This window comes from Enhydra lutris, unplaced genomic scaffold, assembly GCF_002288905.1.
Source record: "Enhydra lutris kenyoni isolate GAN:26980312 unplaced genomic scaffold, ASM228890v2 scaffoldscaffold21, whole genome shotgun sequence".
In the NCBI taxonomy this organism is placed as follows: domain Eukaryota; kingdom Metazoa; phylum Chordata; class Mammalia; order Carnivora; family Mustelidae; genus Enhydra; species Enhydra lutris.
The window spans coordinates 25,661,033-25,686,130 of NW_019154105.1; the positions used below are offsets into that span (position 1 = coordinate 25,661,033).

The window sequence follows — 25,098 nt, forward strand, 5'->3', positions numbered from 1 at the left end:
ATTTAACATATTGGGAACAGATGCCGGTATCATTATGAGTTCTGTTGGTTTCAGCTTATTCTTTACTTCTGCTATCAAACTGAGTTAGTTAATGTTGTCCAGGTTGGATGGCGTCGTTGGACCTTGCCATCCCATATGCTGCTAACCAGCCCAGGGATTAGCTGTTCTTAGATAAGATGCCCATTTGTGGTCAGATTCACCAGAGCACCTGGGAGCTCCCAGTCAGGCACTCAGAATGACAGGCTACTCTCTAGTATACTTGGTTTTGAGTTGTACAGTGTCTTTTCAAATTGATGTATTATAATTAGTATAATTGACATTTTTATTCAATTATACTGCATCCTAAAAAATTAGAACTTTCACTGTTAAAAATAGCACTGTAACTGAGAAGCAAGAGAAAATAAGCACAAAGCAAAACAAGTTGAAATCAAATTCTTGCAGTTCTGTATTTAAAAGGTAAAATTCATCATGAGAGTGAAACATAATTCTGCTCAAAATAACAATGCATTAGTGAATTATAAGAGGCATTAATATGAGGAGATACATGGAACATGGAAGAATTAAAAGTGAAGTAAAGAGGACTAGAGATTGTATGGTCTTGAATTGTAGAAAAAGTTGAAAAACATTCAGGGCAACTATTGATTAGTAAAACCAAACTCCCTGTTTATTTATGATAAATTACCTAGTTAATACCAAGTAATAGATTCATATAGAAGACATTACGTTGATGGCATTGTATATTATAAAATGCTTTTAAAATGTTTAGCAACAATTATACAAGTGAAAATTAAATCTTAACTTAAGAAATAAAAAGTAAAATGTATAATACTCTCTTACCAAAATAATACTGTAGAAGACTTCATTATTTATTAATATATCTGTGCCAACTGTAACTATTTTTTTCTGATACATTCCTAGAAGTAGAATTGACCCACTAGTACCCGGGGTCAAAAGGTATGAATTTTTTTTGACTTTTATATATTATCAAATTGTATTCTGAAAGCTTCTGTTATTTTGTAAGTTTTCTTTTTTTACAGTTGAGATCACACTATATGTGCAATTTTGTGTTTTCTTTTTTACTTAATACTATAGTGTATGTATACTCTTTGTTATTAGTTTGCAAACTTCATTTTTTTTAACAATTTATTTATTTATTTGAGAGATTATTTTCTAGGCTGGATTCCTGAGAGAAAAATTACTGTGACAAAGGTCTAAATATCTGTAATGCCAAATTGATTTCTGGAATGTTTGTAATAAATAAAAGTTCCACTTAGGATGCATGATATTTTCCATCGTAAGACCTCCTGCCAAATATTTTTTAGTTTTATTTACAGATTATTCTTTGTAGATAACTGAATTAAGATTCTACCCACCTTGAATCTTATCTTATGAAAATATTAAGGGCTACTTGCATTGCAGCTTTTTGGATTAATGCAATGTTAGATTATTAACTTTGAAGAGAGTTCGGCTTCCTACCCATTACTCTTCTTTCAACCATACCAAATTATCATTTTATATGATAAAATTTGGCTTTTTTGGTCCTGTGTAGGGTTAATTGTACTTTGATTTAGAATAAAGGAAGTTAGTCTTTGCCATATTTAAAAACTTTAAACTTGGAGAGCATAATAGATAAAAGTAATTTATAATGCTGTCAAATTAAGGTAAAACATACATCTCATTTTCACTGCTAACAGACCCCACTTCCTGCCAAACTTAAAAAACAAACAAACAAACAAACAAAAAAACACTCCCCAAACTGGGACTAAGGTAGTATCAAAACTAAGTAACCTCTGTGGCATCAAAACCATTTAAGGTGATATTGGAGTTACATTAACCAATATGAAGTATGCCTTTCCTTATACATTTAATAAAATAAGATGAACTTCTTTAAAACTTTATCTGTCAGATTGCTTTCGTTGGCCTAGAATTAAATAAACAAAAGCTCTCTCAATAAAATAAATCTTTAAAAAAATGAAGTTTGCAAACTAATAACATAGGAGATACATACACTATACAAAAAAACCTGGCAGAAATCAAAGGCACTGCAAGGGAGGTATTTGCTGTATCCTGTGCCAAATAAGAATTTCCCACTCTTAATACTCAAGCTCTTTGCTGGGAGAAGGCATGCTCTAAGAAGGAGGACCTGCTGAAAGGATTGTTTTCAGCTACCCTGTTGAGCGGTCTCGTGAGTAAAGAAATGTAGATTAAAGTCTGGATTGTGGTAGTTTGAATAATGAATGAAAGGTGAGATAAAGATAGTAAATGTGAGGACTCTTTCAAGATACTGGATGAGAAGGACAAGAGGTAGATGCTCTCATACATTAAGGGAAAAAAAATAGAGCTTCAGATTCTCAAACTGGGTAGACTTACAGGTTGCTTTGTAAGGAGCCAAAAGAGAGGGATCGATTAGGGGATGCAACCAGGAGCAAATGGTTAGCTTTTAGAAGGCTTGCCTCCTTTGAGAAAGATGGTAAATATACTGAAGACACAGGTAATTCTAACTGGGGTGAAGACAGAGTCTAAACTGTCCTTAGAGAGTAGGAAGGTGTAGGAAAAAGAGTTAACATAGCAGGCTCCAGACTGCTGCGCTTAGAAATACTTGTTTGCAGTGTTGGCTCTTGGCTGAGATCTGGGAACTTAGACTTTAGGAGGGTCTCCAGTATTCCCAAAATTGATAAGAACGGTTCACTGAGCCTAAACTGTTTGAACAAACCATGTGATTTATACTGAACATTTGCCTTCCTTCTGGGAATCTGGAATTTTGGTATAAGTTAAATAGAGGGTGCATGTTTACCAGTTCCTGATAAAAGCCTTGGGCACTGAGTCTCTAATGAGCATTTCTGGTAGACAGTATTGTATACATGTTGTCAAAACTAGTTGCTGTAAGAATTAAGCACCTCCTTGTGTCGTCACTGAGAAGACACTCTCATAAGCTTGCTCTTGGTTTCCTCTGGACCATGCCCTATGTGCCTTTTCCTTTTGCTGATTTTGCTTTGTATCCTTTTACTGTGGTTACAACTATAGACTGAGTCATGTGAGTTCTCCTAGTGAATCATCAAACCTGAGGATAGTTTTGTGGATCTCTGGCACAGAAGGAGTGACCTGGAAGGCTGAAAATGATGGTTGAGATTTGAAACAATGTGATAGAAACAGAAATCATGGGCAACAGAGGAAGAGAAAACAATGGTGTGGAAATTTGCAGTGAACTGTTAGTGGAATGTAGACATATTTTCTGTTTTGGAAATTGATTAATTTATTCAGCAAATATTTATTGAGTATCAGGCATTGGGCCAGATGTTTGGGGTATAAAGATAATTAATATGCCATACCTACCCATAAACAACTCATTTATCAGTAGGAATGTAGGCTCATAAACATAATTATGATATGTGATAAGGACTGTGATGTAAGTCTTCTGTTGTAGGATCTTGTTATCATGAAGTACTATGTAGAAGGTGTTCAGTGGTTGTGATTTGAATGAATTCTCCTTAAGTACTAGTATATTTGAAAACTTGTAATAGGTAAGAGTAAAATAGGTTAAGTTTAATGTATTTTATCTTGTCATATTTGCCATTCTTTGAAAAAAGTTTAAATCTTTTATCATTTCTGAAGCCGTTAGTGTTTTAACCATAATTGAGGAAAGGGTCTTTGAGGTAATAGGCGTAGATGTAGGTATAACACATGTCTATATGTCTTCATTTTCTTTTATACCATCTAATGGATTGGCAGTAGGTATTGAATGGTAAATGAGACAACTGTTGGTAGCACTTTGTCAGTGCTTACTTTCTTCTTTATTTCTTCTCTCCCTCTCTCCTTCTATTTCTCCCTCCCTACTTTTCCCTACAGTTTTCCTTCTGCTTTTATTGCCTGTGTGTACCCAGGAGACCTGTTAAAATTAAAAACCATTGCTCATCTCCACTAGTAACATTCAAAGCTAGGAAAAAAAAAATTTTAAATAGTATGCTTTGAAGTTAGTTTTTTTTTTAAAAGATTTTTTATTTATTTGACAGAGAGAAATCACAAGTAGGCAGAGAGACAGGCGGGGAGAGAGAGGGGAGGAAGCAGGCTCCCTGCGGAGCAGAGAGCCTGATGGGGCTCGATCCCAGGACCCTGGGATCATGACCTGAGCCAAAAGCAGAGGCTTTAACCCACTGAGCCACCCAGGCGCCCCTGAAGTTAGTTTTTAAGGTATAGGTGGTAGCTCAAATATTTTTAAATGAATCATTTTTTTCTTTAGTGCTGGCTAACTTTCTGCCTCTTATTATTTATTTATTATTTATTTAAAAAAATTTTTTAAAGATTTTATTTGAGAAAGAGAGGGCATGCATGAGCAGGAGGGAGGGCTAGAGGGAGAGAGAGAAGCAGACTCCCCGCTGGGCAGGGAGCCTGATGTGGGGCTCATTCCCAGGACCCTGGGATCATGACCTGAGCTGAAAATAGACTTTTAACCGACTGAGATACCCAGGCCCCCTGAACCTCTCACTATCTTTTATAAATAAAGCAAGACTGTTATTTCAAGGAATACAACTGATAGCATTTGTTGTCTATAATGAAATTCTGACTTTCAGATAAAAATTAGAATTTTGGAAAAGTTGTATTTGTCACCATGAACTTGACAGCTTCCCAAACTTAAAAGACCTTTCTGATGAGTTTCATGTTAATGAATGTGCTGATTCTAATATCATACAGTGAAGTTTGTCAACATTTTTGAAGATCTGAATAACTCAATTTACTCATATTTTCAAGGGACAGATGTATGAAGTTAAAAATCAGGTATAGGAAAAACCATTCAAAATGCAAGATATACCAATGGAATTTAATTTAACAGAGTATTAAAGTTCATTGATGTAGTTTCAGTTTCCTTCCTTGTAATAAATAGTTAAGACACTATCCCTTGTCAAGTTTTGTTGTATTATCAAGAGTGATATACAGGAATTTCTAACTACATATCTAGTGAGGCCTAATTTTCTTTATAAAATCAACCAGAGAGCATATCACAGCAGATGGAATGCACAAAGAGATTTGAGAACCCAGCTGTCTTCCATTGTCAGTCATTAAGGAGGTGTGGAAATGGAAAACAATATTTTTCTCTAAAATTTTTTTGTTTGAAAAAGTTATTTCTCATAAAACTGATATTTGTTACCATATACTGGGCTCATTTATGAATAAGTTTTTTTTTTTAAGATTTATTTATTAGGGAGAGAGAGAGTGAGCATCAGCACCAAGTTAATGGCTGGTGGAAAAGCTAAGCACTTTCATATCGTGATAATCTTGTCACTGGGTAATCTTTCTTGGGACATTTTTTTGGGGGGCGAGATGAACAAAGTGGAAGGTTTACTATCTGTTCCTAAGATACAACTTAACTGAAGAGGAGTAGAATGAATGTCCTTGGAACCTGACTTAAAAGGAGCCCTGACATGCAGGACTGACAGGGCAATTAATTAGCTGGTTGTGCTCCCTGGGTAAGGAATTAAAACTCAGTCACATGGCCAATAAGGAAATACTGAGGCTCTAGGAAGAAAGGAAATTAGGGTTTAAGCTCATCCTAGACTGCTCCCTTAGCATATTATATGGTGGCAAACAAAATAATTTAACCTGTGTTAAGTGTCTTAATGGCTGGAATGAAAGGGAAAGACTTTTCTAGTTAGGAGACTTGGTGGGGGGCTCCTGGGTGGCTTCGTTGGTTAAGTGTCTGGCTCTCCTTTTTGGTCCAGTTCATGATCTCACTGTCATAAGATAGACTTTGCACTGGTCATGGAGCCTGCTTAAGATTCTCTCCCTCTGCCTTTCCCCTGCTTGTCGTGTATGTGCGCTCTTTCTCTGTAACAACAACAACAACAACAACAAACAGAAAGGAGACTTGGAGATATCTGGTTGTTTTCTAAAAAATTTCAAAGACCAGTTGGAAGGAGATGGTTAATTGGAATAATAAACATGGTTGAGGGGCACCTGGGTGGCTCAGTTGGTTAAGGGTCTGCCTTCCGCTCAGGTCATGATCCCAGGGTCCTGGGATTGAGTCCCACATTGGGCTCACTCTCTGCCTTTTCTCCACCCACCCCCCGTCATGCTCTCTTTCTCTCTCTTTCTGAAATAAATAAATATATTCTTTTAAAAAAATGGTTGAAATGGAAACTATTAATTGAAAGAGAAAACCTTCAGACCAATGGACATAATACTTCAAGAGATAGAATTTAAAATTTATACTCATTGTCCTCTTCCCTAAGGGAAATAGATGAAAAGGAGGTACATTATCTAGAGAGCTCACTGAGAGCTGTCATTCTAGCATGTCACACCTCTTCCTCATTGCAGGAGTTTTAAGATTGGAAATGAGTTATCTCTTGGGGCAAGTAGAACCATGTTGCACTGAGGCATATAAACAGAAAATGGGTTTAAGTGAGTCTGTCAGTCTTAGAATGGCATTAATGCTTGAATTACGTAGAACAGTAATAGTTGCCAGTATGTGTTTAGTGTGAAAAGAACTTTGCGTTGGACTTAGGTAGTTGCATTGTAATCTTTTTGATAAATAGTATCCATTATTTATAAAGATAGATAATATCATTCAATGTCAGATTAACATCATTCAATGCTGCAATAAAATAATGTATAAATCACTTAAGATGAAGTGGGTCTTAAATGGGTCTCCAGTGCCACCATCCACAGGTAGGAAAGTCTAGATAATGATGCAGACCACAGCCTGACCTCTGAAGTGTTCTGTTTGTCTTGCACAGTATTTTAAAGATGGGAAATTTTTACATAGAAATCTGGTTTCCCAGCTCCTCTTAGAGAAAAAAAATCATATCACCTCTGAGATGTGGGCCTGTATTCTAATATGATAGTAATCAGCCGGATCTGACCCATGATTCCTCCCGTCCCCCATTCTGTATACCCTCCACTTGGCCAGCCTCTACCGTTCCTTACTGCTTTCATATAGCCCATATTACTCGATTTCCCTGTTTAGCTGTACTGATGGTTGAGTTAAGAGACCCCTGACCTGGCCAGCTGTTTCATGCAGAATATCTCAGGAGATACCTCTTGCTTGTGCAAGCTACCTAAAGTCCAGTACTGTGTATTTATAAGGGTTATTAAGACAGTGAATGTGAGGAGATGGATGTTAACCAAACTTACTGTGGTAATCATCTCAGTACACACATGTATCAAATCATTATGTTGTATACCTTAAACTAATACAGTGTTGTATGTCAAGTATATGTCATTAAAACTGAAAAAAATTTTGGCTTTTTTTTTTTTTTTGGATCCAACAAAAGTTATATTTAAGTATCTCAATTTTTATTTCTAGGTGCAATGAGCCATTACCAATGTGTCCTTGAGTATTTTGTTCTTTCCTAATAACTTACACAAAGAAATAGTCAAGTGCCCAATCCATCCTCATGATTTTTACAGACATTTAAAAGCTTAAAGATACTAAAATGTACTACGTCAGTTCCATTTCCTTGGGGTTTCGTATATAACAAGTGTTGTACTTCTAAGTTAAAGTAGGCAGGCAGCTATCACATTGTTCCAGATGTTTTTTAGCATTTTCTGGCTACAACAACAATATGCTGGTCTCAGAAAATGCCAGCCAATGAACTTGCATTCCTAGATATGTTACGGCTTTATTGAGTGTTAACACGGGCTCTTGACTTAAAGAATAATCAGTAGCAGAGATCGTAGCTTTCTGGTACTTAGTTGGAAGAATCTCAGTAATTTTTTACAAAGTTGGATAATTGTATTGTTTTCCATTACATTAATATTTTGTTTATAAACAGAGCCCCAAAGAAGTAATTTCTTTCCGTATTTTCAGCCTCTTATACTAAAGTTTTTATTCAGCTGCTAAAATTGCTTGTTACATTTCATGCATTGCAGATTACAGTGTTTTTGTGTTTCAAACTTCCATTGTTACTCTGTATATCGAGTTGCATCTGTTTACTTGACCTTTGATTAAGTTAGATGGCTTTTTTTCAACAATTATGTGTAATGACGTATTTTTCTTCTTTTTTTAAAAATAGATTTGGACTGAGCAACAAATTTGAATCAGAATTCCCTTCTTCATTAACTGGAAAAGTGAGTGTCTATCATTTACTTAGGTACTATATATATACTTCAAAAGTAAAGTCTTTTCCTAACAAATTATAAAAACAATTATGTTAATGAGACATGCTTATTGACATTAATATTGCAGTGTTGTTATTTCTTAAAATTTTTCTTTAGGTAGCTCCCGAAGAATTTAAAGCCAGCATCAACAGAGTTAACAGTTGTCTTAAGAAGAACCTTCCTGTTAATGTACGTTGGCTACTTTGTGGCTGCCTTTGTTGCTGCTGCACATTAGGTTGCAGTATGTGGCCAGTTATTTGCCTCAGTAAAAGAGTAAGTTGAATTAATATATTTTAATTTAAATTTAGAAGTCGACAAGCAAGTTTTGCATTCATCTAGTTTTTATTTTTTTGTATTGAACGAGTCATACCATGCTAAATACTGTAAAAAATGGTCTGATCCAGTAGAGGAGTGATAAAGTAAATTATGGTATGTCCACATGCTGTTATATTAAATTTAATTATAAATTTCATTCATAATTTTTATGACCTAGGAAGTTACATAAGAGTAGAAGAGAATACAACGTTCTCTCTCTCTGTATACATTCATGGTGGTATAGCATAGTGTTTGAGAATGCTGGGTTCAGATCTACCAGTTATCTCTGTGACTCTAAGCAGGTTTCCTAACCTCTTTAATCTCTAGTTAATTATCTGTAAAATGCAGTATTCACCCACCTGCTTGAATAGGATTGTTGTAAGTATAAAATGAAATAGTGTATGTAAAGCTATTAGCAAAATAGCTCAAAGTATCTAATAGATATTGACTAATAGCATTATTACTAATATTTATGGTAGTACCCATAGAAGAAATAACATGGTTATAGTGTTTATTTCTAGTTGGTAAAATTATGGGGAATTCTGGTTTCTTTTTAAGAGATTTTTTCTTTTGTATTTTACAAATTTTCTGAGATGAGTACATAATGATTCTGTAATCAGAAAAAATGATCTAAAGAGTCATAATTTTGAGTGCTTATAATGAAAAATTTCTAAGATATGGGTAAAGATATGGCAAATTGTTATAGATGGAACACATTACATTTTTGTTAAAGTTTTAAAAAATTGTGGTAACAGTATGTATAAAAATGAAATACTATTGAAAATGAATGATTTGTGTGGCTCCATTTCATTTTATCATCAAATAATGATAGGAAATATGGAAAAGCAAATTCTGTTTGTCTCTTGATTTCTATAAGTAGTATATTCCTACTGAAAAAATTTCACTAATACATTTTATAGATAAGAAGGAGATAATGCCTTTGTAGTAGGATTAATTTTGTAATATTTACTGTAATATTTATATTTATTTTTTCTCCAAAAATATTTCTTCTTTTTTTCTCCATATTTCTGACCACATCATCTTCAGATCACAATTTTTTTTTTTTTTTTTTTTTAATTTTTCAGTTGTCCCTTGAAATTTGCCGCTCTTGGAGTTTAGATCCTCTCACTCCCTCCTACTGTTAGGGCGTTTTCATCGTTTAAATGACTGCTGTCTTAGGGTGCCTAGACTGGAGAAATATACTTGGTTATATACCTGACAACGGATTTATATTCAGAACATGAAAAGGACTCTCAAAACTCAACAGTAAGAAATAACTATTTTAAATGGGCAAAATAGGGGCACATGGTGGCTCAGTTGATTAAACATCTGCCTGCGGCTCAGGTCTGGTCTTGGGGTCCTGGGATCGAGCCCTGCATCGGGCTCTCCTCTCAGCTCAGTGGTGAGCCTGCATCCCCCTCTCTCTCTGCTCGCCTATGCCTACTTGTGATCTCTCTGCCAAATAAATAAATTAAATCTTTAAAAAAAAAATACATTAAACCTTTTAAAATACAAATAAAACATTATTTAAGAGAGGGTTCATAGGCATCCCTCGAACACCAAAAGGATCCATGACAAATAAAAAGTTAAAAATTCCTGCTCTAAATTATCCTGCTCCCACTGTACACAGCACCACTTTTTTCAGGGTAACTAACACCTTCATACATGCATGAAATGCCACTCTCTCCATGGGTATTTAATAGTTTACACCCAAGTCACGGAAATGCACAGCTTTTTATTTAACAATAACCATATCTGCTTGCACTCACTAGATAGTAAAGTCCACATAAATTTTAATTATATACATACAAAGAGAGACCACAGACTGAATACTACACTGTTAAATGAAATGTGCTTTCCGAAACTATAGAGAATAGCCTAAAAAAATCAATCTAACCTACAACCGCTGAGCCATCCAGGTGTCCCAAAACGTTTAATGTATTTTAATGTGTTAAATGAAATCCACAAGATTACAAAGGAAGCCAGTTATATGAAATAAAGTTAATCAAAGTACTAAAACCCCTCAATTAAGGGCGCCTGGGTGGCTCAGTCGGTTAAGTATCTGCCTTCAGCTTGGGTCATGATCTTAGGGTCCTGGGATCGAGCCCCACCTGTGGCTCCCTGCTTAGCAAGGAGTTTGCTTCTCCTTTCCCTCGGTGCTCTCTCTCCCTTTCTTGCTTTCTCTCAAATAAAATCTTAAAAATAAGACCCCTCAAATATATTATTTATAAATGTTTATTAATGCATACAAAATAAGATAGCAGAGAATCTATGGTAATATGATGTGATAGGAAAAATCTGATTTCTATGAGTGATAGAGATAAAGGTCCAGTTTATTCTACCACAGTTAGCTGCATACATTCATAACCTAAGGAAACTGTACCACATTCCAATTAGAGGTTAGTGAAAATGAAGATGAATTTTTGTTTCATCCACTTTCATAGATTCCTAGAATTTTATCTAGGTATTGCATGTTAAGAGTAGGAACCCTTGACAGAGGTACTAGTATAAATAAAGGCTAAAACCCTGCCTGATCATTATCCTCTGAACTGTTCCTTTGTCCTCATTTGTGATGTGGAGTATGGTTAGAATTGTCTCAGATTCTTAAGACAAATCAGGACCGAAGGCATACTTTATATGCAGATCAGCATTTTCACCTTCATGACATTATTCAGGAATTTGGGTAACTAGATTTCTGCCTTAATTTTGAAATCCATCTCCCAATTGAGTGTCCCTTTTTATGAACTGACCCTGTTCTGGAGACATTGTTTTTAAATCTGTATTATTATTGTTCCTTCCAAATTACCTTTCCTTTTTAAAAAAATTGCCATAACCTATTTTTGAAAATTATTTACCATAAAGCAAAATCCACTCTTTTTGGTATATAATTTTATGCTTTTTGACAAATGCATATAGTTGTGTAAAACCACAAACAAGATGTATTACTGTTCTCTCCAAAAAACTTCCTTATACTGTCCCTTTGTAGTCATACCCTTTTCAGCTCTTAAACCCTGACAACCACTGATCTGTTTGCTTTCCCTACAGTTTTGCCTTTTCCAGTTTGTTATATAGATGGAATTATACAGTATATGTGCCTTTTGAGTCTAGCTTTTTTTTTTAATCTAGCTAGTGCATTTGAGATTCATCTATTTTGTTGCATGTATCAATAGTTTATTCTTTTTTTTTTTTTTTTTTGTCTGAGTAGTATTCCATTGTATGGATGTGTTATAACTTGTATATCCACTCACCAACTGAAGGACATTGGGTGGTTCCCAGTTTTGGTGATTTTGAATAAAGATGATATAAATGGGGCTATAATAATAATAATCTTTGAATAAAGATGCTATAAAGGGGGCACCTGTATGGCTCAGTTGTTAGGGATCTGCTTTTGGCTCGGGTTGTGGTCCCAGGGTCCTGGGACCGAGCCCCGCGTCAGGCTCCCTCTCAGCTGGGGGGCCTACATTTCCCTGTCTGTCTGCTGCTCCCCCTACTTGTATTTGCTCTCTTTCTGTGTCAAATAAATACATAAATAAAATCTTTTAAAAAAAAAAAGGTGCTATAAATGTTCACATGTATGTTTTTCTGTGAACATAAGTTTTTTGCTTTTTAGGAGTCAGGTTGTTGGATCCTATAGTAACTGTATAGTTAATTTTCTAAGAAATTACCAAATTATTTTCCTAAGTGGCTTTCCCATTTTACATTCCAGCCAGCAGTGTAATGAGAGTGCCTGTTGTTCAGCATCTTTGCCAGGACTTCGTATTGTTAGTTTAAGAAATTTTAGTCTTTCTGATAGATTTGGTGGCATCTCATTCAGGTTTTGATTTACATTACCCTCATGACTAATGGTATTGAGCACTTTGCCATTTGTAAAACCTCTTTGTTAAAGTGTTTATTCAAATATTTTCCCATTTTTTTTTTAAGATTTTATTTATTTGACAGAGAGAGAGAGAGCACAAGCAGGGGAGTGGCAAGCAGAGGGAGAGGGAGAAGCAGGCTCTCTGCCAAGCAGAGCCTGAGGCAGGGCTCGATCCCAGCACCCCAAGAACATGATCTGGGCCGAAGGCAGATGCCCAACCGACTGAGCCACCCAGGCGCCCCTATTTTGCCCATTTAAAACAGTTATTTCTTACTGTTGAGTTTTGAGGGTCCTTTTCATGTTCTGAATATAAATCTGTTGGCATGTATATAACCAAGTGTATTTTTCCAGTCTGTAGCTTGTCTTCCTATTCTCGTAATGTCTTTGGCAGAGCACAGTTTGATTTTGATGAGGTGTGATTTATCAGTTTTTAAAAAATAGATTCTATGTTTGGTGTTATATCTAAGGATTCTTTGCCTAAACCAAGGTCACAGACTTTTTCTCCTATGATCTCTTCTGCATTTTACTTTCAGCTCTTTGACCCATTTTGAATCAGCTTTTTGTATGCATGCGAGGCACAAGTTAAAGTTCATTTTTTCTGCAGATGACTATGGGTTATTTAGCACCATGTGTTGAAAAGACTGTTTTCTTCCCTCATTAAATTGCCATTGGATGTTGACAAAAGTCAGTCAACCATATTTATGTAGATCTATTTCTGAACTCTGTTCTATTGATCTCCATGTGTCTCTCTTGATTTTAATACCATATGGTCTTCTTTACTGTAGCTATATAGTAAGTCTTGAAATCATGTAGGGTGTATTCCAAACTTGTTCTTATTTTTCAGGATTGTTTTGTCTATTCTAATTTGTTTGCCTTTCCATGTAAATTTTAAAATCAGCACGCCAGGACTATGTCTAAAATTTTTTTTTGATTAGGATTGAATCTACAGACCAGTTTTCGGGAAAGTTGACATCTTAACAAGTCTTCCACATGGCATATCTCTTCAGTTATTTAGGTTTCTTTGATTTTTTTTCATCAGTGTTGTGTAGTATTTCATGTAGGATACAGATCATGCACGTACTTTGTTAGCTTTATTTGTGTGTATTTCTTTGTGTGTAGGGCTTTTGTTAATGGTAATGGTATTTTTAAAATTTTGATTTCCAGTTCATTGCTAGTACATAACAAGAACGATTGATTTTTACATATTAACTTTGTGTTCCGTGACCTTTCCGAGTTCACTTATTAAATTCCAGAATGCTTTTGTAGATGCCACGGGATTTTCTATGTAAATAATAACCATGTTGTCAGAGAATAGTGATACTTTTATTTCTTAGTTTCTAATCTGCATACCTTTTATTTTTCTCTTTTTTTTTCCACTGGGCAAGACTTCCAGTAAAATGTTGAATAGGAGTGATGAGAGTGGACTCTGCTTCATTCCTGATTTTCTCTGTTGTTTTTCTGTTTTCAACTTAATTGATTTTTGCTCTTATTTTTATTATTTCTTCTTGTTTTGGATTTCATTTACTGTTTTTTAGTTTCTTAAACTCAATGCAGAGGATATTGATGTGAGAGTTTTCTTTTTTATATGCTGTTATAAGCATATAAAGCTAAAATTTTTCTCTAAAGCACTGCTTTGACTGCATTCCATATTTTACTTTCATTCAGTTCAAAACATGATTTTCCCTGAGATTTCCTCTTGATTATGTGTTATTAAGAAGTGTGTTACTTAACCTCCAAATATTTAGGAATTTTCCAGACACCTTTGTGTTACTGATTTCTAGTTTAATTCTATTGTCAGGGAGTATACTTTGTGTGATATCATTTTTTTAAAATGTGTTGTTTCATTTTATGGCCTCAAATATAGTGTATTTTGTTAATGATGTCTTTACAGTTTTTGTTTTTATTTCTGCAGCTTTATTGAGATGTAATTCACATACAGTATACTGCACCTATTTAAAGTGTACCATTTGATGAGTTTTGTCTTATAATTAACACCCATATACATGTATACATCAAAATAGTGAACATCTTCATCACCACCAAAAGTTTCCTTGAGTCTTTTAGTAATTCCACCCCCTACCCCCAACCTCTTCTAGGCAACTGCTGTTCTGCTTTCTGGCAGTATGGATTAGTTTGCATTTTCTAGAGTTTTATATAAATGCAACTGTTCAGTATGTATTCTTTTTTGTTTCTTTCACTCATAATTATTTTGAGATTCATCCATGTTGTTAAATCCATGATATTTCCTTCCCTTTAATGCTGAGTAATGTTTTATCGTGTGGATTTACCACATTTATTTCCTGGATTGCCATATGTGTTTCCAGTTTTCATCTTTGTAAATAAAGCTGCTGTGACAATTCTTGTTCAAGTCTTTTTGTAAACAGACTTTCCTCTTGAGTAAAAATTTCTAGGAATAGAGTAGCTTGATCCTGTAGTGTATATGTGTTTAACTTTTTAAGGAACTGAGAAACTATTTGCCAAAGTGGTGGTATTACTTTTACATTTCTACCAGCAGCATATGATAGAGTCTCTTCTGCTGTATTCTTTTCTTTTTTTTTTAAGATTATTTATTTATTTATTTGGCAGACAAGAGATGACAAGTAGGCAGAGAGGCAGGCAGAGAGAGGGAGGGGGAAACAGGCTCCCTGCTGAGCAGAGAGCCCGATTCATGGCTTGATCCCAGGACCCTGAGAATTTACATTTTCTTCATTTCAGATCTTAATTGTAGGGTTTTGGGGTTTTTTGTTTGTTTTTTTAAAAGATTTTATTTATTTACTTGACAGACAGATCACAAGTAGGCAGAGAGGCAGGCAGAGAGAGAGGAGGAAGCAGGCTCCCCGCGGAGCAGAGAGCCCGATGTGAGGCTCGATTCCAGGATCCTGGGATCATGACCTGAGCCGAAGGCAGAAGCTTTAACCCACTGAGCCACCCAGGTGCCCCAATTGTAGGGTTTTTAAAAATTTAATGATTTTATTAATTTATTTGAGAAAGAGTGCACACAAGCAGGGGAAGGGGCAGAGGGAGAAGGAAAAGCAGACCCCACTGATCAGGGAGCCCCAGGTGGGACTCGATCCCAGGACTCTGGGATCATGACCTGAGCCCAAGGCAGATGCTTAATTAACTGAGCCACCCAGGTGCCCCAATTGTAGGGCTTTTGTAAATGTTTTTTCTTATCAGCTTGAGGAAGTTTTATTGCACTAATTTGCAGAAAGTTTTTATTCGGAACACATGTTGGATTTTGTCAAATGCCTTTTTCTCTTTAGGAAGATTTTTAGATTAGGAATATGTTGAATTACATTTATTGATGTTAAACCAGCCTTATATTCCTGGGATGAAACCCACTTGGCTGGTTATATCTATTTCTCTTTTTATATTTCTTCTGGATTTGATAGAATACAACTTTGTTTAGAAGTTTTACATCTAGGGACTCCTGGCTGGCTCAGTTGGTAGAGTATGTAACTCTTCATCTCAGGGTCATGAGTTAAAGCCTCACATTGGTGTGGAGCCTACTTTAAATAAATTAATTAATTTAAAAAAAATTTTACATCTATGATCATGAAGGATATTTTCCTGTAGTCTTTTCTTGTAGTATCTGATTTCAGCATCAGGGTAATGATAGACTCATAAGATGAGTTGGGAAGTGTTCTTTCCTCTTCATTTTCCTGGAAGAGTTTGTGCAGAATATGCATTGTTTCATCCTTAAATTTTGGAAGAATTCACTGATGAAACCATTTGGGCCTGGAAATTTTTTGGTTGGAAGAGTTTAAGCTACAAATTCAATTTCTTTAATAGATATGGGACTTTTCAGGGCATCTGTTTTATCTTGGTTAAGCTTCATAGTTTCTGTTTCTTAAGGGAATTGTCCATTTTATCGTAGTTGTTTATAATAGGCATAATATTTACTAATTACCTTTTTAACCTTTTGTAAAATCTCTAGTGATCATTACTTTTCTTATTCCTAAAATTGTTAATTTATCCCTTGTCTTTATTTTTTTTTTCCTGGCCAGTTTGGCTAGAGGTTCATCAATTTTATTAATTGACTCAGAGACCAGTTTTTGGTTTCATTGTCTATTCTTTTGATTCTGTTTTATATTTCGTTGGTTTTTAGTTTGACTTTTATTATTTCTTACTTTGAGTTTAAGTTTTTTTTTTCTAGTTTCTTAAGGTGGAAACAAAGGTCATTAGTTTGAGACTTTCTTCTGGTGTTTAGTATTATGAATTTCCTTCCTGATTTATGCATTCATTGTATTGCCCAAATTTTCATATGTTGTGTTTTAATTTTCATTGAGTTCATTTTACTTTTATATTTCTCTTTTGATTTCTTCTTTGACCATTGCTTCATTTAGAAATATTTTATTTAGGCTTTAGATATTTAGGGGACTTCATAGAGATCTTTTTGTTACTGATTTTTAATTTGTAAATTAAAAATTAACAGTTTGGTTAGATAACACTTTGTTTAGAATCCCTATAAATTTATTAAGGATTGTTTTACTCCAAAATATGAGCTATCTTGATAAATTAATTGATTATTGTGCACTTAAAAAGAATATGTGTTCATCTATTACTGGAGGGAGTATTTTATAAATGTCAGTTAAGGTTGTTGATATGTTTAGATCATCTGTATTCTCACTGATTTTCTGACTATTCTATCAGTTAACAAGAGAGTAGTATTAAAATCTCTGACTATATGTGATTGTGGATTTATCTATTATAGTTTTTGTTTTATGTATTGTGACACTGTAATTAGGTACATAAACTTTCAGGTTTTGTATCTACTTTGTGGGTTGACCTCTTTATCATCATGAAATTGACCTTCAATATTTTTTTAAAAAACTAGGTTGATATTAATTTAGCCATTTCTACTTTCTTTTTATTAATATTTGTGTGGCATGTATTTTTTCAATTTTTTTGCTTTTAACTTATTTGTGCCCCCCTATTTAAAGTTCATTTCTTGGGTGCCTGGGTAGCTCAGTTGGTTAAGCATCAGCCTTCAGCTCAGATCATGATCTCAGGGTCTTGGGATTGAGTCCCACATCAGGCTCTCTGCTCAGGGGGAGTCTGCTTCTCCCTCTCACTCTCCCTTTGTGCTCTCTCTCAAATAAATACATAAAATCTTTAAAAAAATAAATGAAGTTCATTTCTTGGGGTGCTTGGGTGGCTGAGTGGGTTAAGCATCAGCTTAGGTCTTGATCTCAGGGTCGTGACTTCAAGCCTGGTTTTGGACTCTACACTGAACATGGAGCCAACTTAAAAATAAATAAATAGGGGCACCTGGGTGGCTCAGTGGGTTAAGCCGCTGCCTTCGGCTCAGGTCATGATCTCAGGGTCCTGGGATCGAGTCCCGCATCGGGCTCTCTGCTCAGCAGGGAGCCTGCTTCCCTCTCTCTCTCTCTCTGCCTGCCTCTCTGCCTACTTGTGATCTGTCCCTGTCAAATAAATAAATAAATAATCTTTAAAAAAAAATAAAGTAAGTTAATTTCTTATGGGCAGTGTTGATTCTTTTTCATTCAATCTGTCAGTCTCTGCCTTTTAGGGATTTTGGACCATTTACATTTATTGTGACTAGTGATAAGGCCAATTTAAAATTTCATTTTACTATTTTTTTTCCTACATCAATTTTTTAGTTTCCATTCTCATTTTCTGCCTTTATATTTTTCCAAGTAATAATTTATTGAGGTGAAATTCACATAACATAAATTAACCATTATAAAGTGGATGATTTAGTAGCATTTAGTACATTCACAGTATTGTATAATTATCATCTCTACCTAGTTCCAAAGCATTTCCATCACTCCAAAGTAGAACTCCTTACCTTTTAAGCAATTTCTCTTCATTGCCTTCTCCCTCCAGCCCTGGCAACCATCATTCTGTGTTTTGTCTCTATGGATTTATCCGTTCTGGATATTTCATATAAATGGAAATGTGTGACGTTTTGTGTCTGTCTTCTTTTACTTAGGATAATGTTTTTGAGGTTCATCCATGTGTCAGTACTGTCTTCTTTTTTATAGCTAAATAATATTCCATTGTATGTATATATCATGATTAGTTTATCCATTCATCCGTTAATGGACATTTATACTACTTTCACCCAAAAGTGATTAGTGCTTCTATGAATATGGGTGAACATGTATTTGATACCTGTTTCCAGTTCTTTTGGGTATATACCAAGAAGTGTGGGATCATAAGGTACTTGTATGTTTAACTTCTTTTTGTTCTATATATATATTTTATAAAGTTCTTTTAAAGATTATTTATTTGAGAGAGACAGTGAGATAGAGGACCAGTAGGGAGGACAGAGAAGCAGGTTCTCTGCTGACTGGGGAGCCTAACATGGGGCTCAATCCCAGGACCCTGAGACCATGATCTGAGGCAAAGGCATACTCTTAACTAGCTGAGCCACCCAGGTGCCCCATTATTTTATCTTATTTTTTTTTAGAGAGGGGTGGGGAAGGGCAGAGGGAGAGTGAGAGGGAAAATCTTAAGTAGGCTCCATGCCCAGTGTGGAGCCCGAGACAGAGGTCAGTCTCAGGACCCTGAGATGATGACCCGAGTTGAAATCAAAGTCAGACACTTAGCAACTGTGTCACCCGGGCTCCCCTCTATGTTTAACTTCTTGGGGGTAACCAAAGGAGGATTTAGTGTAGGGCTAATTATTCCCCACCAGTGAGGCAAGACTATCTTGGATACTTTTCTTCTTCTTCTTTTTTTTAATTTTTAAAAGATTTTATTTATTCATTTTAGAGAGAGAGTGCAAACAGGGGTGGTGGGTGGGGAGGGGATGAGCATACTCCCTACTGAGCATGAAGCCCAATACCAGGCTCAATGTCAGCCAATCTCAGGACCCTGAGACCACGACCTGAGGTGAAATGAAGAGTCTACTCAAATGACTGAGCCACGCAGGCACCCCTATCCTAGATAGTCATCTTAATTGTCTATGAATTGTGACATTTCCTAGTGTGACTGATATGTGAGACAATTTTGCTGAATCTTGGTAAGCTTTGGAGATGGCTACCTCTAATCCTTTCTCATAGTTCTTTTTGTTCCTTCTCTGGTAGTATCTTTACTTGCATGCATTGCTCAGTACTCACCTTAATACTCATTGGGACTGCCTGCATATCTTTGGAGTTCATTCTCTGTGTATCACTCTCTTCTCTGGTACTCTTCTGTGGCTTCTAGCTGCCCTGGTCTCCTCAGACTCTCAGCTTTGTTTCCTTAACTTAGGGAGTCCCCAGGCTTTGGGCTGCATTTGATGTGGCCTGGAAGCTCTCTTATATCAATAAGCTTGGGAAATCATGGGTCCTTTCTCATTTTTTCCTGATCTCTCAGGAATCAGTGTCTTTTGTTGTCTGTTGCCCATTGTCTTTGAAAGAGTTTCTTATGTCTTGCCTCCCCACCCTTTTTTATCGTGTCAGGCCAGAGGGTAAATCTGGTACCTGTTGCAGTATTTTTGTAGAAAATTAAAGTCCGAATGTTCTCTTTTTATAGAAGCATTTTTAAAATTTTATATTTTATTAACATATAGTGTGTTATTTGCTTCAGGGATACAGGTCTATGAATCATCAGTCTTACACAATTCACAGCACTCACCGTAGCACATACCCTCCCCAGTGTCCATAATCCAGCCACTCTGTCCCTCCCCCCACACTCCCCAGCAACCCTCAGTTTGTTTCCTGAGATTAAGAATCTCTTACAGTTTGTCTGCCTCCCCGGTCCCATCTTCTTTGATTTTTTTTCCCTTCCTACCCACCATGACCCCCTGCCTCTCAAATTCCTCATATCAGAGAGATCATATGATAATTGTCTTTCTCTGATTGACTTATTTCACTTAGCATAATACACTCTAGTTCCATCCATGTCATTGCAAATGGCAGGATTTGGGTATTTTTGATGGCTGCATAGTATTCCATCGTATATATACACGACATTTTCTTTATCCATTCATCTGTTGATGGACACCTGGGTTCTTTCCATAGTTTGGCCATTGTGGACATTGCTGTATAGAAGCATTCATGCCATGAAAGTACTGCACTAGAGGCTGGGGATAGAAAGATGTATATTAATGCTCTACTCAGATGGCATGTAGTCTGTTTGGACAATTGGCTGAGGGCAGAGGTAATTTAAGTTTGTAAGTACTTGTCATATTTTTCATGAAGTACCTAATAATAAAGACAATAAGTATATGTCTTTAGGGCCTAGAAATACAAAATAGCCACATAATCATAAAACATATTTGAAGTCTTGTCTTATATCTCAGATACTCATTTGAACTTTTTTTAAAAAGATCTTATTTATTTATTTGACAGAGAGAGAGAGATCACAAGTAGGCAGAGCAGCAGGCAGAGAGAGAGGGGGGAGCAGGCCCTCTGCTGAACAGAGCGTGATGCAGGGCTCAATCCCAGGATCCTGAGATCATGACCTGGGCCAAAGGCAGAGGCTTAACCCACTGAGCCATCCAAGTGCCCCTCATTTGAACTTTTCATTCTATTATACAACATATATTTGTTTTAATGGAAATTGTTTAAATGACTTATTAAGTCAATACTGTTGGAAAAGAAGTGTATCTGTCTTACAAAAATGCATTTCAGCTGCCTTTTTTTTTTTTTTTTAAGAGTTTATTTATTTATTTGACAGAGAGAGATCATAGAAGACAGAGAGGCAGGCATAGAGAGAGAGAGAGGGAAGCAGGCTCCCCGCCGAGCAGAGAGCCGGATTCGGGGCTCCATCCCAGGATCCTGAGATCACGACCCGAACCGAAGGCAGCAGCCCAACCCACTGAGCCACCCAGGCGCCCCAGCTGCCATTTCTTGATGCTGCTCTTGTGCCATTCTCTGGCAATTATTACTCATTAATTCAACTAATATTTCTGAAACCATATTATGGGCTCAATACTGTTTTAGATGCTGTGTAGATACTATTTAGAGGTTATGTGGTTCCTCTTGTGGACTTAAAAGGTAAACAAAAAGCAATAAGGTGATTACAAATAGTGATAAGTACTTGGAAGACAATAAAACAGAAAACCTCAGCCTTTTAGTAGGTTCTTTGTAAATGCCTGAGGAGCTTCCAAGTGAATAAAGTGCTTCAGTTTTATTAAATAGATTTTATGACATTTCCTTTGCAAAAGCATATTTTTGTTTGTACATTTGTTTATACTTTGCTTCTTGATTATATTGTAATTTTAGTATTAGAGTTTAGAAAATTGATGTCCAAGTAAGTGAACTCTTTATGACTTGTATGTGCTTTTAGCTTAGCTGATTTTTTTGAGGAAACAAGTTTAATAATTTAAATGAAAATGAAAATATATTTGTTTTGATTTGTCTTTCATATTGAAGTAACTATTAGTTTTAGTTTTCTGAGATTTTGTATGTATATATATCCTATCCCAGCTTCAATGACTTTATAGACTTTGTATATGCTCTCAGCCATTATCGTTTTTTGACTGAAAACCTTAGGTTGTTGACTGTTCAATACATCAACTTCTTAACCTTGTTTGTGTCTTACCTCCATCTTTTTAGTGCTTCATCTCTCTTACATTTGATGACCAGAATTATGTAGGTTTCTAAAAGTGCTCTCTATATGGATTTGTTGTATATAGTGTATATTTCCATTCCCTTTATATTCTTTTGTTTGTATTTAGTCTTAAACAAGGGGATCATTTGCTTAGGAATAGGGAAGTAGGCTACATCATGGGGTACCTAGGACTTGCACTTTGGCGTTTGGAAAGTGGAACTTAACTCTGAGTGAACTTCAGTTTTCACCTGTCCGAAATGCTGTTAATCTCTTACAGTGTTACTTTAAGAATTAGAGCAAGTGGGCGCCTGGGTGGCTCAGTGGGTTAAGCCTCTGCCTTCGGCTCAGGTCATGATCTCAGGGTCCTGGGATCGAGGCCCGCATCGGGCTCTCTGCTCAGCGGGGAGCCTGCTTTCTCCTCTCTCTATGCCTGCCTCTCTGCCTACTTGTGATCTCTCTCTCTGTTAAAAAAAAAAAGAATTAGAGCAAGTGCATATAAAATACTTACTCTAGTATTTTGCCTGTAGTGGGGGCTTAGTTAATGGCAGTTGCTATTATTATCATTTTATTACTATTCTTCCTAGTTTTTGTCTTTCTATCCCCCGTGTCTCTCACAGTACCTCACATCTACTTTGTGTTCAATAAATATTTGCTGAATGAATGTACTCTTTGGCTTTTGAAATCCTTGAGTAGTAAGGTCACAAGATTTCAGAAGATAATAGTCCTTACTGTTTAAAACAAGATTCCTGAGTAGATAAAAGCATTTTGTCTTTTAGAGTAAATAACAGACATTTTTCTTCTGCAGGGACAATGTGACAAAGTGTAATAGGTAGTAAATCACTGTTTGAAGCTGGGCAAACTTGAGCGAGTCACTGAAAAACATCTCTGAGCCTGGAGTTTTTCTGCCTCCTACTCTTCTCTTTCTTTTAATCTGAGAAAAAGAGAGACTAACTGACCTCTCAGGTCCTTTATAGCTCTGAAAAGTCAATAATCCTTTGAATATTGAGAGTTGTGTTGGTCTGTAAAAACATTTGTATTTCTAAGCTTTAAGTAAAGAAGTTTTCAATGTTGACTTTTATTTCAAATCTAAAGAATTAACATTTTAGTAAAAATTTTTCACTTAGTTTTTTTGTTTGTTTTTTAGTTTTTTGTTTTGTTTTGTTTTGTTTTGTTTGCTTCTCTGAGTTTCTTTTTTTGTAGATTTTATTTTTAAGTAATCTCTACACCCAACGTGGGGCTCAGACTCAAAACCCAAGATCAAGAGTTGCATGCTCCAGTGACTGAGCCAGCCAGGCACTCTAAGTTTTGTTTTGTTTTTTAAAGATAATTGTGGGGCGCCTGGGTGGCTCAGTGGGTTAAAGCCCCTGCCTTTGGTTCAGGTCATGATCCCAGGATCCTGGGATCGAGCCCCGCATCGGGCTCTCTGCTCAGTGGGGAGCCTGCCTCCTCCTCTCTCTCTCTGCCTGCCTCTCTGCCTACTTGTGATCTCTGTATGTCAAATAAATAAATAAAATCTTTAAAAAAAAAAAAAAGATAATTGCTATTTAGTTTTTGAAACTTGGATGAAAAGGATACAAGCCAGTCTAACTGCATTTTTCTTACTTTAAATTTAGTATGCTTAGATTCACTTTTGGATATCTTTTCTCTCAACCCCAGTTTAGTTATCTAATAATTGTGAGTTACTTTCCTTGGGATGTTATAAGAGTTGAAAATCCAAATGGGAGAGGTCAGGAGTAGAGTTTTTGAGTGAGAATGTACCTTTTAAGATTTAAAGAAGTTCAAGGGAAAGTCAACCTGGGGAAATCATAATTAGGAACCTACAAATATTTGTATATGGGAGGAACTTGAAATATACCTACTCAGTTATACAGACAGTATTGGAAGTTACCCACAACTTTCAGATTTCTCATTTACTCTGTAATTTGAGTGTTTGTAGTTGGTAACCAGATCATAAAATGAGAGTGGCATTGAACATTTGGATGAAGAATTAGATCAACAGAAATGCCTTTAACATATTGTAGATAATGAAACAAAGCAAAATAAGCTTAAAAGCCTGTCTTTTTAAAGTTTATTTTTTTGGTAATCTGTACACCCAATGTGGGGCTTGAATTTATGACCCTGAGATCAAGAAGTTGCATGTTCTTCTGAGCCAGCCTGGCACCCCAAACTTAAAAGCATCTTAATGAAATTTTATGAAAGGGGAACCCTGAAAAGTTTCTAGTGAACAAGGGATGATGAATGAAATGTGTTCTTATGACAGCCATTATTATTCATTGAAGATGCAGAAAAATCAATGCAATTTTTTTTTTTCTTTTATAGAATGCTATCCAATTTGCTTTGTTTCTGTAAATAAAACAAATATTCATAAGGGCTTTCATGCAGTCAGTAATGTTTTTAGTCTTCAGTATCCTTTTTTTCTTGACTTTATATGGCCTTATTACAGAGGTTTTTCAGGAAGCTGATCTTTGTTGTGAAGGAAGATTTAATGTTGTTCTAATGTACAGTGATAGACTTAGCAATATAAAATATGATTTATAGCAATTTCTGTCCTGTAAACTAGGAGAAAAAACTTGAATTATACATTTGTATATATATATTTTTTTTAGATTATTTATTTATTTATTTGACAGAGAAAGATCACAAGTAGGCAGAGAGGCACGCAGAGAGAGAGAGAGAGAGAGGAGAAAGCAGGCTCCCTGCCGTGCAAAGAGCCGGATGCAGGACTCAATCCCAGGACCCTGAGATCATGACCTGAGCCGAAGGCAGAGGCCCAACCCACTGAGCCACCCAGGCACCCCTACATTTGTATATTTAAATTAGAAACATCTTAATGCTATATTTTTTTAAAAAAACTTTTCATATTGGATTAGATATTTGACTTTTACCCCCTTTTAAAGGTAATACATTAACATTTTTGTTTATAAGCAAACAAAATGTTTTAACAAACTTTTTTTTTTTTTTAAAGATATTATGTATTTATTTGTCAGAGAGAGAGAGATCACAAGTAAGCAGAGAAGCAGGCAGAGAGAGAAGCAGGCTCCCCATTGAGCAGAGAGCCTGATGCGGGGCTCGATCCCAGGACCCTGAGATCATTACCTGAGCCGAAGGCAGAGGCTTAACCCACTGAGCCACCCAGGTGCCCCTAGCAAACATTTTGTTTGCTCAATTCCTAATACATGCATAACTGCAAATGTTTTGCTAAAATATAAAATCTGTAGTGATATGTAATGGAATTAATAGACCCCAAGGAACAAGTAAAACGAAAAATAATTGTATGTATCGCCTGCTTCTTGAAAGTTCACATTATGACCACTCCAGTGTTACAAAAG

General features: G+C 35.8%; 1 protein-coding gene across 2 annotated transcripts in view; it reads left to right on the plus strand.

The window, feature by feature from the left end:
* Positions 1-25,098, plus strand: part of LOC111148929 (cysteine rich hydrophobic domain 2) — a 54,473-nt gene that overhangs the window by 13,913 nt on the left and 15,462 nt on the right. For both annotated transcript variants that reach the window (XM_022505737.1, XM_022505738.1), the window contains exons 2-3: positions 8,007-8,061; positions 8,209-8,364. In XM_022505737.1, coding sequence (XP_022361445.1) covers positions 8,007-8,061; positions 8,209-8,364 — 211 coding nt within the window. The remainder of the gene's footprint in view (positions 1-8,006; positions 8,062-8,208; positions 8,365-25,098) is intronic.